The sequence below is a fragment of the Cyprinodon tularosa genome, unplaced genomic scaffold (genome assembly GCF_016077235.1).
Source record: "Cyprinodon tularosa strain WSP-4 unplaced genomic scaffold, ASM1607723v1 ctg211, whole genome shotgun sequence".
Classification (NCBI taxonomy): Eukaryota; Metazoa; Chordata; class Actinopteri; order Cyprinodontiformes; family Cyprinodontidae; genus Cyprinodon; species Cyprinodon tularosa.
Genome location: NW_024038781.1, coordinates 328,691 through 344,882, shown reverse-complemented (window position 1 = coordinate 344,882; position 16,192 = coordinate 328,691). Strand labels below are relative to the sequence as shown.

The 16,192-nt window shown below is 38.5% G+C and overlaps 1 protein-coding gene and 3 non-coding genes across 4 annotated transcripts in view; all 4 read right to left on the bottom strand.

Moving 5' to 3' along the window:
- Positions 1 to 16,192, bottom strand: part of veph1 (ventricular zone expressed PH domain-containing 1) — a 94,895-nt gene that overhangs the window by 32,474 nt on the left and 46,229 nt on the right. The window contains exons 6-8 of the mRNA XM_038285544.1: positions 5,718 to 5,938; positions 4,098 to 4,325; positions 3,388 to 3,749 (exon numbers count right to left, since the gene is read on the bottom strand). Of these exons, the coding sequence (XP_038141472.1) occupies positions 3,388 to 3,749; positions 4,098 to 4,325; positions 5,718 to 5,938 (811 nt within the window). The remainder of the gene's footprint in view (positions 1 to 3,387; positions 3,750 to 4,097; positions 4,326 to 5,717; positions 5,939 to 16,192) is intronic.
- Positions 9,289 to 9,361, bottom strand: trnar-ucg. Its single transcript has one exon. It is a non-coding gene; the product is annotated as a tRNA-Arg (tRNA).
- trnar-ucg lies at positions 10,586 to 10,658 on the bottom strand. Its single transcript has one exon. It is a non-coding gene; the product is annotated as a tRNA-Arg (tRNA).
- Positions 11,891 to 11,963, bottom strand: trnaq-uug. Its single transcript has one exon. It is a non-coding gene; the product is annotated as a tRNA-Gln (tRNA).

Below are 16,192 nucleotides of genomic sequence, written 5' to 3'. Positions count from 1 at the left end.
TTTGCTGGCCAATTAAGAACAGGGATACCATGGTCCTTCAACCAGGTACTGGTAGCTTTGGCACTGTGTGCAGGTGCCAAGTCCTGTTGGAAAATGAAATCTGCATCTCCAAAAAGTTGGTCAGCTGCAGGAAGCATGAAGTGCTCTAAAACTTCCTGGTATGTGGCTGCGTTGACCCTGGACCTCAGAAAACACAATGGACCAACACCAGCAGATGACATGGCACCCCAAACCATCACTGACTGTGGAAACTTTACACTGGACTTCAAGCAACGTGGATGAAGTGCCTCTCTTCTTTTCCTCCAGACTCTGGGACCTTGATTTCCAAAGGAAATGCAAAATTTACTTTCATCAGAGAACATGACTTTGGACCACTCACCAGCAGTCCAGTCCTGTTTCTCTTTAGCCCAGGCAAGACGCTTCTGACGCTGTCTGTGGTTCAAGAGTGGCTTGACACAAGGAATGCGACAGCAGAAACCCATGTCTTTCATACGTCTGTGTGTGGTGGTTCTTGAAGCACTCACTCCAGCTGCAGTCCACTCTTTGTGAATCTCCCCCACATTTTTGAATGGGTTTTGTTTCACAATCCTCTCCAGGGTGCGGTTATCTCTCTTGCTTGTACACTTTTTTCGACCACATCTTTTCCTTCCCTTCGCCTCTCTATTAATGTGCTTGGACACTGAGCTCTGTGAACAGCCAGCCTCTTTAGCGATGACCTTTTGTGTCTTGCCCTCCTTGTGCAAGGTGTCGATGGTCGTCTTTTGGACAACTGTCAAGTCAGCAGTCTTCCCCATGATTGTGTAGCCTATAGAACTAGACTGAAAGACCATTTAAAGGCTTTTGCAGGTGGTTTGAGTTAATTAGCTGATTAGAGTGTGGCACCAGGGGCCATCAATTTTGAACCTTTTCACAATATTCTAATTTTCTGATATGATGAATTTGAGATTTTCATTTGTTGTCATTTGTAATCATCAAAATTAAACAAAATAAACATCTGAAATATATGAGTTTGTATGTAATGTATGAATATAATATACAAGTTTCACTTTTTAAATGGAATTACTGAAATCAATCAACTTTTTCATGATATTCTAATTTTATGACCAGCACCTGTATAAAACTACAACGGAAGTTACGTGACAGTTGGTTGTTATACACATAGACATTATAAACATAGATGCCTCAATGGACGCTGGCCGATGTGCCAAGAGGGCCATCTTGGATCAGACCACAGTTCAGACAGCTACTGTCAGAATGAATAGGAGGCTATGTTAAACATGATCCTATAATATATTAATATAAAGCTTTGTGTTTATCAGATAATATTTAATTGCAAAATATATAACTTTGCATAAATTTAATCCAGTTTGAGTTAATCTGAATAAATAGGTGTGATCTAACTGAAGGCTAATTCTTTTTAGTGTTTGTGACATGTAAGAGATTATTGTAATATTATCTCTCTCTCTCTCTCTCTCTCTTTCTCTCTCTCTCTCTCTCTCTCTCTCTCTGTATATATATATATATATATATATATATATATATATATATATATATATATATATATATATATATATATATATATATATATATATATATATATATATATATATATTATATGTGATTAAAATGAGATCTAAGAAAACTCCTATTCATTCTGACAGCAGCTGTCTTAACTGTGGTCTTATCTGAGATGGCTGCCCTATAGGCACATCGGCCAGCGTCCAGTGAGGCTTCTATGTATATAATGTCTATGTGTATAACAACCAATTGTTGTGTAACTTCTGTTGCAGTTTTATATTTCCGTTGTGGCTATTTTGATGTGGTTTTTATATTGCTGTTGTGGCTTTTGTATTTGTGTTGCGGCTTTTGTGTTTGTGTTGCAGCTTTTGTATTTGTGTTGCGGCTTTTGTATTTGTGTTGCAGCTTTTGTATTTGTGTTGCGGCTTTTGTATTTGTGTTGCAGCTTTTGTATTTGTGATGCAGCTTTTGTATTTGTGTTGCGGCTTTTGTATTTGTGTTGCGGCTTTTGTATTTGTGTTGCGGCTTTTGTATTTGTGTTGCAGCTTTTGTATTTGTGTTGCAACTTTTGTATTTGTGTTGCAGCTTTTGTATTTGTGTTGCAGCTTTTGTATTAGTCTTGACACTTCTGGGCCACCATACTTTAGCTCTTTATTGGGCGACACTGGGTGACAGTGGTGTCGGGTGCAGGAATTTGCCCTGCAATCTAAAGGGTTGTCAGTTCAAGCCCCGGCTCTGGTATCAGTGTCCTTGTGTACTTGGGCAAGACATTTCACCAACACTGCCTACTGATGGTGGTCAGAGGGCCCGGCGGTGTAAGAGTATGGCAGCCTAACTTCTGTCAGTGAGCCAAAGGGCAGCTGTGGGCGCAATGTAGTTTGCCATCATCAGCATGTGAGTGTGTGATTGGGTGAATGACTGAATGTAGTGTAAAGCACTTTGGTCGAATCTCCTGATTTGAAAAAGGGCTATATAAATACAGGCCATTAATTTATTTCATGCTGGGTTTTCATTACTATTTAGTTTCACTGCAATGTTTGAGGGATTGTCATAGCGAAGCATCCCCACTAGGTGTAAAAGGTAAAAATCATTTCCCTGATTATATTAGTTAGCTATTTCCTTTTTTCACCTTCACTAGCTGCTGATTTACTGTAAGTCAGGCTGATAGTAAAATAGAAGGCAAGGGATCTAGAGAAGGCAAGACAAAGCACTTTGGATAGGTAGAGTAAGGAGGGAAGCTATAGAGTGGAGGATGTGAGGGACGATAAGCTAATGCTACCTAATACTAACTTGCTGTAGTAAACATACAGATAGTATTTACATCATGAAATTAATTGTTAAATATATTAGCTATTATATTCATGGGCAGGTTGCACCAGACGTCACAGTTCTAGAAGAACTAAGTGCATTTAGATATGAAACCAAGCAGATAGGGAAAATAGTGATGTAGATTCATGTAACTATTGCTAAATGGAAAAGTTGAAAAAGTGAGTCAAACTGTACTAAAACAAATTAAATTGCAACTAATGAAAAAGGGAAAAAGGTATTTGTAGCTCATAACCTTAAAAATAAAACAAACACTGTCTCCAATCTTTTAGCAAACTATTACCTCAAATAGGATAAATGCAAATATGCAACACCTTGGATGTTTTGCTAAAAAACAAAAAAAAAAAAAAAAAGGAAACCATGTTTATAATTCATTCCGCTAATAACTTGGTCTGTAATACAAAATGTCACTGTCATGGCTTTTAGTGTATATTTGGTATTACATACTGTAAATACGGAAAGGTTCAGGCTGTGTTAATTGTTTTGCAGGACGTTGAAATTCTAGTTCTGGCTTCAGAAAGACCCTAAAGAAGTTCAGTTTACCTTCAATTACACACTGCTCTGGTACCGGAATCCGCTTCACCATATCTTTGCAGAAATCTCTGATCTTCTCCATACTGTCTCTTAAATGGACGAAGAGTCTGTCAACTTCTTCCTGCGCCGCTCTCGCTCTGTTCACCTCTTTTCTCTGAGTTTTTTCTGACTTTTTCTCCCCTGTGACATACAGGGAGTTTTCACCATTCAGTTTCCTTTCTCCAACTGAAAATTCACGGCAGTCCGAGTGCTGATTAGACAGAGTATTGGAAAGACAGCTGTCCGTGCTGGGCTCCACCCCTTCACTGTCCTCCAGTGTATCTGAGTTGATGGAGCGTGAACGAGCGGTATGAAGCGCCAGGCTCTTTGACCTGTTGACAACCATGAAAAATAAACAAAATATCAAATCTAAATTGTTCAATGTTTGCACAACATTTGGAGGCTCAGTGGGATCAAACTCTGAAGCTCTAATATTATTGTTACGATAAAAATATTAGCTAATTTTATTTTTCATGTCCCTTATCCTGCATGAATTAAGATGGACATCTTGTTTGAAACATTATTTCATCAGCTACATATCTTTTTTCTGTGCAATGCTTTAGTTAATGCAACCATTTTACCCCATTAATCAGCTGTTGACAAGAAATATTAACAAACTGCACAAATCCCTGATCAACACAGATATATGTCGTGGTGAGGTTGCATCTGAACAGTCTAACCTGTTGAATCTCATCTCCCGTCTCTCCTCCCTGATGCTTTGGCTCAGGCTGTGGCGTCGCAGCGGAGCAGGGGAATCGTCTCGTTCCTCTTCTTCCTCAGCTGTTCCCACATCCTGTGTTTTCTCCTCAAAACTCTGGACTTTTACCTGGAGTCGCTGCTCAGACGTCTCTCCTCCTACTCTACCGGTGGGTAGTGATCCACGTGAAGATGGATGTGCTTCATCCACGCTTTAACAAAACAAAACTACATTAGATTGCATGAGGACTTAACTTCAGCCGCTTGCCTCATCTTTGCCTCTGGCTTCAGTTCCAAAGATTTAGATGTTCTCTTTATTTTATTTTCCTGTACCTTAAAAGTATTTTATTTAGAAACCAGCAGCATTATCCCTTGATCTCTGTTTAGAGTAAAAATCTGCCGTTTGAACACTACAGCCAAACAAATCCATGTTAACATCTGCTAATCTAAATAAATTGATGCATTTCTGTATCCTTTTATGGTTGCACTTTGTGCTCTTTGTTTAAAGCTAGCATACAGTAACACTAGGGTAGAATGACTCACTTTTTTGTTTATAAAAATAACCTCTTTTCCTCAAATTTCTTTTCCTCCCATTTTCCACTTATCCATTATCTGCTGTTATTATTGCAAATAACTTCATGTTCTCTCTTCTAGGTTTTTCCCTCACAGAAGTTACATCTGAACTAGTGTTTCTGTAAAGCTGTAACAACATCCTGCAACCCATGACTTCATGTTCTCTGTCAACAGTCGAAGCCCTTAATCCTCTGATCCAGACTGAGCAACAGTAAGTAACATATAAATCAGATCTGTTTTAATTTTAAAAGGCCTTAAGAACATTAAGTTTTTAGTCTGTACCTTAGAATGGTGGATAGGGTAAATAAATGAAAATAACAAATAAATACATGTGATGTTTATTAGCAAGTGTAAAACCAAAAAGGTGAGAGAAACTCATGACCAAACAGATCGAAAAAAAAAAAAACTTAACTAATGGCCGACATGCTAAGTTTCATAATGTTTAAACTTTCTCAGACCTTGAGCTGCATACAATTTCATAAGCAAAGGTTGAATTTGAATAACATAATAGCTTTCTACTCTGTATTCTCAGAACATGTTTGATTGACAGAAAAATAGTAATAAGATATATATTATTAGTCAAACATAGAAATAAGGGGAATATGTAAGTATGTTTTGAATATACATAAGGCTCAGAATAAATCAGTCAAATTTAGAACAAACCCAAGACTTTTTCTGCCATTTCTGCACAATGGGAGATAGGGCCTTCCAGGCAGTTGCCCCACAACTCTGGAATGGCCTCCCAGAGTCCCTTAGGGTCCCACAGAGTGTGGAGGCCTTCAAGAAAGGCCTCAAGACATTTTTATTTAAAAAAGCCTATGAACATTAGTTAGTATTTTATCTGTGTGGTTTTATGGTTATTTTACTGTTTTGTTTTTACTACGTATGTTATTTTACTGTAATGTCTCATTTTAACTATGTATACCGTTTTTATTATACGGTTTTGTTTTAACTATGAATTTTGTAGCACTTTGAGATTTTTTTTAAATGTAAAGTGCAATACAAATAAAATGTATTATTATTTTTCCCACCTGCACTGAAGGGTTTTTTTGTCCTCCAGTCGTCTTTCCAGTACTCTGGCTATGGCAGTAAATGAGTTGCTCATCCTGTAGATGTCTTTCCCACAGCCTCCCAGTAATGACGGGTATCTGTCAGTCAGAGCTCTGATCTCCTGCAGCAGAGTGTGGTGAAAGCTGTGCTCCATATTGCCAAGTAGGGAGACCAGGTAGATCAGTGAGCTGTGGGCATGGGTCTGGAGAAAAGCAGAAACAGAATTTTTTTTAAAGAGAGTCCATAAGTAATGTTTTTTTTTAAACAACACCATGAGAGTTTACTGAATAGTAATTATTTGAATAAAAGATGAAAATCTGTTATTAAAATGTGTTCCTCAAAAATCAGTCTTTCAGCTTTGGTGTAACGCTTCAAAGAAAAAGAGAAGCTGCATCCGACTATGATAGATTTAGATCTGTATTTAGAGAGAACAAGGAAATGCAATATTACAGATGTATTTTTATTTTTTTTTTCATTTTAAAATGGGCAAACATTTTTGTTCCCCATCCTTAACCAAACCCCCCAAACAACAGATGTAATTTAGATGTTGTTGGTTGTTTTATCTAAATCCGATGGGTCCTTGAAGTCTGGATTTACTCTAGAAATACAGTAGTTGTTAAAAACTGTGCTGTGTTTGATCAATATGCTTTTCTCCCACTTTAGTCCACTAATAGACGTTGAAAGAATGTTGAAAACATTTTTTTCAATGTCTTTCAATGCCACTTTCTGCTTGGAGGGAAGAAGGAATGACGACGGCTTCACAATACTTCCTCCTTTGCTTGAAGATGACAAACAATTCAACCCTTTTCAGTTTAATCCTGTGTGCTTGACTGACTGCAGTAATGTTCACTTAATTAGTGCTGATGCATTTATTGGACCAAACCATTGCAATGAAATACCTTTCACTAGTATTGGAAGAGCTGTAAAGCTGCATTTATCTTAATTCATAAGTTGTTTTTGAAGCATTTGCTTACATTAAGCATTGTCAAAAAATATCAATGAAACCACCAATCTCTTTGTCAGAATCTTGGAACTTGGACTTTAACCCCAGTGCAGCCAAAGGCAAAAACAGTTAGATTAAAGGTTATATACTTCAAAGGAAAAATGCTTTCTTCCAGAACACAATTTTCTTAGTTGACGTGGAAGAACAGAAATTACTAGGCATGTGACCAGTTCACACATAAATAGGATGGCAAAGGCAGGGACCAAATAAGGTAAGCCAGTGAACTGAAAAACATATTATAGTGGCAAAGAAAATAGAAAGAAAACAGCTTAACATGACTAGACTGATTATACTGAGAGAAAAACAAAACAACTAAAACATACATGAACAGGAGTAGAACTATCAGAAAGATCTTATCAAATTAAACATGACAAACATGATAAATTCAATGTGCGATTAAGGTTTCATACAGAGCAAAGTGACAATAATAGTCTGACAAATTATACAATATGGCTTCGGCTCTCAGTTCCTCAGTTGCACTCTGTGTCGCTAATTGCCCTTTTTCCAAAACCAGTATGGATGGGTCCGAGTTTTTTGTGAGGAAACCCTACATTTATACTCCAAGTTGTTTTTTTTATAGATCACAACCTTAGCATGGAAGTCACAATTTTCAGATCTAATTTTTGTGTGTATGTAAGCTTTCTAAATGACATCCGTGGCCTTTTCTGACCTATCATCACAAATGCAAATGTGGAGTTTGGCAAATGCAACTGGGACCTTAACTGGAATGGTGGAACTAAGAAAGTAGAGCATCAGCCTGGTTCTGAAGTCCTTCCACTGGCTCCTTGTAGCTCAGAGAATAGACTATAAAATTATTCTGTCAGTCTATAAATCACTGAATGGATCAGCACCAAAATACAGAACATATTTGTTGTCAGTGGATCAATCTCCCAGACCACTCAGGTATTCTAGTTTCATCTGTTCACCCAGAACTAGAACCAAACATGGACGAGCAGCATTTAGTTCCCACGCTCCACTTATCTGGAACAAACTTCTAGAAGACTGGAAAAGTGGTGAAAGTCTGAGTTATTTTAAGTCAAAGTTAAAAACACATTTGTTTGGAGCTGCCTTTGACTGTTGTAATTAAACTTTTAACTGAGGTATTATTAGTTAAAAGTTGTGGCCTGAATTTTATTTGCTTTACTACCTGTTTTTATCACGTTTTTATCTTTACTTCCATTTATTCTGCTTTTATTTTTCTTCTATTTTATTGTTTAATTCATGTAATTCACTTTGAATTGTTGTTTTTTGCCTTGTCTATGTGGACAATCATCTCTTTCTCACTACAGGAGTGAGTCCCAAAGACGGTGACAATGATTGAGTCCTTCAGTAAATATTTAACCTGATAAATGTAAAACCATACCTATATTACAAGTTTTACAATAGATAAAAAAAAAAAACACTCAAAGTGATCTAAGCAATTTATTGGTAGGTAGTGTTAAATTTTTAAACTAAAACTGTAAAAGCTGTAGATTACAGATAAGGTGTTTTAGTGTATGGATACATTTAGCATTATTGTTTTAGAGCAGATATTGTTGCTGGTGCCTTTGAAATAAAATGGCTTTTTTGGAAGATGGTGAATGTGTTTAAAACATGTTTAGGTAAAAAGGTGACTTCATATGTGATTCGTTTTACATTTCCAGCCAGATTGGAGAAGGGGTTAGTCAGTGTAACCTTAAGCTATTTAGTTCCTAAATCATGACAAACAATAACAAACACAAACACATGCAGCTGATTTTCAGCAAACTGAGAAAGAATAAACTCCTTCATTGTCCTAAATGTGCTTTCCTTCCCACAGGTCTTTGTAAAAACATTCACATTTCATCATCCCCACTCTGCTTTTGTTTAACTCCTGTTCAACCTGCAAAGCACTTACACAAAGCGGATCAGGCTTTAGCCTTGTTGCCGGAGGCTTTTGGTTAGATTACCATATTTCAGATTTAATGGCAGAAAATATATTTTCCTTCAGTCCATAAACTAGTGGACTTTGCAAGCACAGTGATTAATGTACTTCATAAGGACATTACGTGTTAGCTGAAGGATAAGGAGTACTAAATTGGTAAAGAAAAAAATTAAATTGGTTAGAAGACACTTGGTAGCTCTGCTTCAACAGCAGGATTTGCCCAAAAAGACCTTATGAAGTTGAAATGAATTTCAAACATCTTTGATTTTCTTCCGATCTTACGATTCCTGATCGGGAGAGCCTAATAATCCCTTCTTATCGCCTGTATACTACACAATGTAGGACAAAAGATGAGGCTTAAAATCAGCTTGATCAACACGTTTCCAGCACAACTGCAGAATGGGCCTGTAAAGGTCAAAAAGCCGTAAAGTTTGTGCCCACTTTAAGGCAGCTTGATAACTGAATTTTTATGTGGCATTGGCTCCAGGTAACACCACTTGTGTTGCTATAGCCTTTCAATACCAGAGTGCCTGCATATACACCAAATGAAATTCTGAAGTTCCTCAGTACAATAAGTCATTCTTTCCATACTGTGACAGCATGGATTGTTTCCTTTTCAAATACTAGGGTTGTTTTCTTTTTAAAGCAACCACGAAGGGACTCGAACCCTCAATCTTCTGATCCGAAGTCAGACGCCTTATCCATTAGGCCACGTGGTCCCTGACTTATGATTCTTTGCCTCAATGGCCGTAAAAGTAATGTGTTGACCACTCACAAACACAAATTGATGGTATTTAATGTACTTCATGAGGACATTACAGTTAGCTGAAGGATGACGGGTACTCTTTATGTGTATTACACATAAAATCTTGAAAGGGCATAAGACTATTTGAAATGGGTGACTGTCAAAACGTTTCTTCATTAAAGGAGTTATTGGTAGAAGTTATATCATCTTGCAAACGTCTACAAGAACTAGTCCTTAATTACATAAAGATCTACCTCACATCCAAAAGCCCAACAATGTCTTTTGACAATTCAAGGCAAGCCAAGGAAAAAAATGAAATAAAATACTGTTATAAAAGACTACAAATTCAACAATATTAGGTAGGTTTCCAGTCTATTTCAATATAATTTTTGTCTTGATAAAACTTTGTATAGACCACTTTATCTGTTCTGATTGATAATGTCCATTTATTTTAATATGTCAATTTTATTCTGAATTTCTTTTGCCTCGTCACCTCTACAATGTACTTTTCTTTTTCCCTATACAGCCCTTTGAATCATCTTGCCATTGAAAGATGCATCATAACTGGCCTTGACTTGCCTTACTGCGAAATTGGTTTGAAGAGTAGGCTAAATTAATTTCATTCACTGCAAATTTAATGCAGCATACATAGAGATGGCGCTGGTCAAACTCATCAATCTGGAAGACGAAGAAGTGCCCTGTTTGCACATGCACAGTAAGCAAGGTTCTGATAAATTGGTTCGAAGTCGCTGGTAGCTCTGCTTCAACAGCAGGATTTGCCCAAAAAGACCTTATGAAATCGGGATGAATTTGAAACATCTTTGATTTTCTTCCGATCTTACGATTCCTGATCGGGAGAGCCTAATGATCCCTTCTTATCGCCTGTATACTACACAATGTAGGACAAAAGATGAGGCTTAAAATCAGCTTGATCCACACGTTTCCAGCACAACTGCAGAATGGGCCTGTAAAGGTCAAAAAGCCGTAAAGTGTGTGCCCACTTTAAGGCAGCTTGATAACTGAATTTTTATGTGGCATTGGCTCCAGGTAACACCACTTGTGTTGCTATAGCCTTTCAATACCAGAGTGCCTGCATATACACCAAATGAAATTCCTCAGTACAATAAGCCATTCTTTCCATACTGTGACAGCATGGATTGTTTTCTTTTCAAATACTAGGGTTGTTTTCTTTTTAAAGCAACCACGAAGGGACTCGAACCCTCAATCTTCTGATCCGAAGTCAGACGCCTTATCCATTAGGCCACGTGGTCCCTGACTCATGATTCTTTGCCTCAATGGCCGTAAATCTAATGTGTTGACCACTCACAAACACAAATTGATGGTATTTAATGTACTTCATGAGGACATTACAGTTAGCTGAAGGATGACGGGTACTCTTTATGTGTATTACACATAAAATCTTGAAAGGGCATAAGACTATTTGAAATGGGTGACTGTCAAAACGTTTCTTCATTAAAGGAGTTATTGGTAGAAGTTATATCATCTTGCAAACGTCTACAAGAACTAGTCCTTAATTACATAAAGATCTACCTCACATCCAAAAGCCCAACAATGTCTTTTGACAATTCAAGGCAAGCCAAGGAAAAAAATGAAATAAAATACTGTTATAAAAGACTACAAATTCAACAATATTAGGTAAGTTTCCAGTCTATTTTCAATATAATTTTTATCTTGATAAAACTTTGTATAGACCACTTTATCTGTTCTGATTGATAATGTCCATTTATTTTAATATGTCAATTTTATTCTGAATTTCTTTTGCCTCGTCACCTCTACAATGTGCTTTTCTTTTTCCCTATACAGCCCTTTGAATCATCTTGCCATTGAAAGATGCATCATAACTGGTCTTGACTTGCCTTACTGCGAAATTGGTTTGAAGAGTAGGCTAAATTAATTTCATTCACTGCAAATTTAATGCAGCATACATAGAGATGGCGCTGGTCAAACTCATCAATCTGGAAGACGAAGAAGTGCCCTGTTTGCACATGCACAGTAAGCAAGGTTCTGATAAATTGGTTCGAAGTCGCTGGTAGCTCTGCTTTTACAGCAGGATTTGCCCAAAAAGACCTTATGAAATCGGGATGAATTTGAAACGTCTTTGATTTTCTTCCGATCTTACGATTCCTGATCGGGAGAGCCTAATGATCCCTTCTTATCGCCTGTATACTACACAATGTAGGACAAAAGATGAGGCTTAAAATGAGCTTGATCCACAAGTTTCCAGCACAACTGGAGAATGGGCCTGTAAAGGTCAAAAAGCTGTAAAGTGTGTGCCCACTTTAAGGCAGCTTGATAACTGAATTTTTATGTGGCATTGGCTACAGGCAACACCACTTGTGTTGCTATAGCCTTTAAATACCAGAGTGCCTGTATATACAACAAATGAAATTCTTTAGTTCCACCGTAAAATAAGTTTTCTTTCCATACTGAAACAGCATAGATTGTTTGTTTTTCAAATACTAGGGTTGTTGCCATTTTAAAGCAACCACGAAGGGACTCGAACCCTCAATCTTCTGATCCAAAGTCAGACGCCTTGTCCATTAGGCCACGTGGTCCTTGACTTCTGATTCTTTGCCTCAATGGCGTGAAAAGTAAGGTGTTGATCACTCACAAACACAAATTGATGGTATTTAATGTACTTCATGAGGACATTACAGTTAGCTGAAGGATGAGGGGTACTCTTTATGTGTATTACACATAAAATCTTGAAAGGGCATAAGACTATTTGAAATGTGTGACTGTCAAAAGGTTTCTTCATTAAACAACTTATTGGCAGAAGATAATAATAATAATAATAATAATGAATTTTATTTATCATGCACTTTACATTTGATTTCAAATCTCAAAGTGCTACAAAACAAGTTTAAAAGACCATAACATTAAAAACAGAGTAAAAAGACAGTCATTAAAATCAATACATTAAAAGGCATACGTAGCCTATTAAAAAAAATCTAAAATCAACAATTGTAGGAATTTCTAAAAAGGAAAGTTTTTAGTCCTTTCTTAAAACAATCCACCGTCTGTGGGGCCCTAAGGTGGTCTGGGAGGGCATTCCACAGACGGGGAGCTGCGGCTTCGAAGGCCCTGTCGCCCATTGTTTTTAGCCGTGTCCTGGGTGGGGCCAGACGGTGCTGTTGGCCTGACCGGGTCCGGGAAGAGGTGTGTGGTGTGAGCAGTTCAGTGAGATACATGGGGGCCGCACCGTGCACACAGTGATGGGTGTGCAGAAGAATCTTGTACTCTATACGGGCGTGAATGGGCAGCCAGTGTAAAGTGTGAAGGATGGGAGTGATGTGCTGGTGTTTCCTCACCCTCATCAGGACCCTGGCAGCGCTGTTCTGTACATACTGGAGCTTCTGAAGGCTCCTGCCAGAGATCCCGACGAGGAGAGCGTTGCAGTAATCCAGCCTGGAGGAGACAAAGGCGTGGACGAGCTTCTCTGCAGCAGGGAGGGATAGGGAGGGACGGAGTTTAGAGATATTACGGAGGTGAAAGAAGGACGTTTTGCAGATGGAGGTGACATGATTGTCAAAGGAGAGGTGGGGGTCAAGCTTGACCCCAAGGCTTGTAACAGAGGGAGAGAGGGGAATGGTATGACCACAGAATGAAACAGAGGTGAGAGGAGAGGAACGGAGTTGATGAGGAGTACCAGTTTGGATGGCCTCTGTTTTTGAGGCATTAAGCTGCAGGAAGTTTTGACTCATCCACGCCATTATATCCTCCAGGCAGGAGCTGAGGCGGGTGACAGAGTTGGCGGGGGAGCTGGGAGGAGTCATTTTAATGTAAAGTTGTGTGTCGTCAGCACAGCAATGGAAGTTGACCCCATGCCTGCCGACGACACAACTAAGGGGGAGCATGTAGATGGTGAACAGGGTAGGGCCGAGCACGGAGCCCTGGGGGACCCCACAGGTGACAGTGTGAGGTCTGGATTTTGCCTCCCCCAGGGCCACGTACTCGGTCCTGTCAGTGAGGTAGGAGTGAAACCAGTGGAGGGCAGTGCCAGAGAGACCAATGAAATGCTGGAGGCGGTGGAGGAGGATGTGGTGATCTACTGTGTCAAACGCAGCAGACAGGTCAAGAAGAATGAGGAGGGACGTGAAACCGGAATCAATAGTGGTGCTGTTTGAAGGTGAAAGTGAAGAGCGGATGCTGTCTATTTTTGATATGAAGAAGTCCAGAAACCGGTTGCAGTTTATATCTGTGTGGTTGTAGAATGAGGAGACCTGTGGTTTGAGAATATGGCTGATTGTGGAAAAGAGTTTTCTGGAATTACCTGGGTTATTGTTGATGAGCGAGGAGTAGTAATTGGACCTGGCCTTGGAGAGGGCTGTTGCATAATTTCTGCGATGTTCCCGGTAGGCCAATTTATGCACCGTCAGGCCAGATGTTTTATATGCCCGCTCCAGGACACGGCCAGACCTCTTCATTTGCCTTAGCTCTTTGGATAACCAAGGAGCGGAACGTGTGAATGTGACAGTCTGGGTTATTACAGGAGCATGAGTATCCAGGATGGAGTTGAGGCTTGTGTTGTAGAAGTCCATTAAGTCACTGGCTGATGAGAGTGGAGAGGGGGAAAGATGCTGAAGATGTGAGCTGAAGGATGAGGAATCAATGTTTTTGATGTTTCTGAAAGTGATATGGCGTTTTGGTTTGGTGAAAAAGGTTATTGGGAGTCTAAATGTAACTGCCAGGTGATCTGAGACACCAACATCGTATATGTTGATGCTGGTGAGTGGAAGGGAGTCAGTTATAACAAGGTCCAGAGTATGCCCTTTGCTGTGGGTGGGGCCATCTGTCAGCTGTTGAAGATTTAGACAGTCCAAAACCTGTTTGAATTCGGCAGCTAGACGGGAAGTGTGTGAGTCCATGTGTATATTGAGATCACCAATTACAAGAATATTTGAGTGTGCTGTGCAGAGAGAGATTAGGAACTGATGAATGTCAGAAATGAAAGTTGGTTGTGGTTTAGGGGGGCGATATATGACAGCTACTGTAGCAGAGAAAGGATTATTGCATTTAAAAACAAGGCTTTCAAAGGAGGAAGCACCGGGTACAGACAGGAGGGACACTGCAAAGTAGCTGCGAAATAAAACAGCAAGGCCCCCACCCCGCCCAGTTGTGCGGGCTTTGTCCAGGTATGAGTACCCTTGTGGGCAGGCCTCATTCAGGGAGCTGTAGACACCGGGCTGTTGCCAAGTCTCTGTGAGGCAGAGAATGTCTATTTCTTTGTCCAGAATGTGATCGTGATATGTCATCTTGTAAAAATCTACAAGAACTAGTCTTCAACTACATAAAGATCTAACTCAGATCCAAATGCCCAACAATGTCTTTTGACAATTCAAGGCAAGTAAAGGTAAAAAAAAAAAAAATTGTTATAAAAGACTACAAATTCAACAATATTAGGTAGGTTTCCAGTCTATCTTCAATATAATTTTTATCTTGATTAAACTTTGTATACACCACTTTATCTGTTATTTGTAAGTGTATATATGTATGTTTCTTGTTCTCCTGTTAAAATCAATAAATCAATAAATAAATGTTAAAAAAAAATCCTTTCTTTAACTACTTCTTTTTGTTTAAAAAGCAAGACAAAGAAAAACTGTCCAAATATGCACACATCAAGTGGTGAGTTAAGAAGGATACAGTAACATCTGGCACATTTCACAAGCTCTCCCTGTAGAGTCATTCATTTATTCACTGATCCTACAAATAGCGGGAAATTTACAAGTCTGATTTTGGAGATATGCCATCAGAATCTGCATGAGTTTAGCTTAAAAATTAAGCAGAAGCTCACCTGCAGCTCAGGCTGGAGGCAAAAAGATATTTAGTTGAGTATAAGCTTTTTTTTAAACTAAACATCCAATCATGGTCACATTGTTTCTTTTTTGGCCAGTAAAACATTTCATTAGCTTATGTGAAGCTTTCCTTCATCATCTTATAACAAATAGGGTGGTTAGAGAACTGGGAATTTGTGTTTGGGAGAGGTTGCCAAAGTTGCCAGTTTGAAACTCAGACAGTCACTGTGTGTTGCTGAGCAAGATGTTAAACCTTAGATTTTAATGGCACATTGCCTTATAAGGAATATGTTTAGTGTAGAAGACTAATTCTTCTATTGTGGGACCAAAATAGCATCTTTTCTTCTACCTATTTGGAAGCTGAGCTCGAGATTCCGTGTCCTATTGGCTAAATTCTTATGCAGGAAGTGACTAATAATGGTGAACTGTTTTCAATAATCTGTTTCTGTGTAGTCCAGGATTTATGGCAACACATCAAGCATATAGTAAGACTTAATATCAACAGTCTACTCTTTGAACAACATTTAGAGAAAATCCTTAAAATTACAACATGATCCAAGAATTTCAGCATGAAGCTGAGACTAAATCAGTGAAGGTAATCTGGAGCAAAACATCTACAGATGCACATGCACATGATGATTTAAGATATTTACAAAGCCTTTTGTCCCGCAGGAGAGTTCCTGAGCTGTGACATAATGTCTTATGGATGTCGTCATTAAATTAGATGTGTTTTTATGCATTCGTTATAAATATGCCGTATTGATACATTTATCTGTTTATTCGTTTACTTTGATTCCCAGCTCTGCCTATTGCACATTTTTTTCTATTTATTCTAAATTTCAAATATATTCTTCAGTTTTAAACCCTGAAAATCCCACTGTCTAAAGGGAGAAATTGAGAATCAGCTTCTGTTTAGTTAATTTTTCTTTTTGCATTTATAATATAAATGTTTGTATTTTTTCAGCAAAAGTTAATATATTGCTATCTCC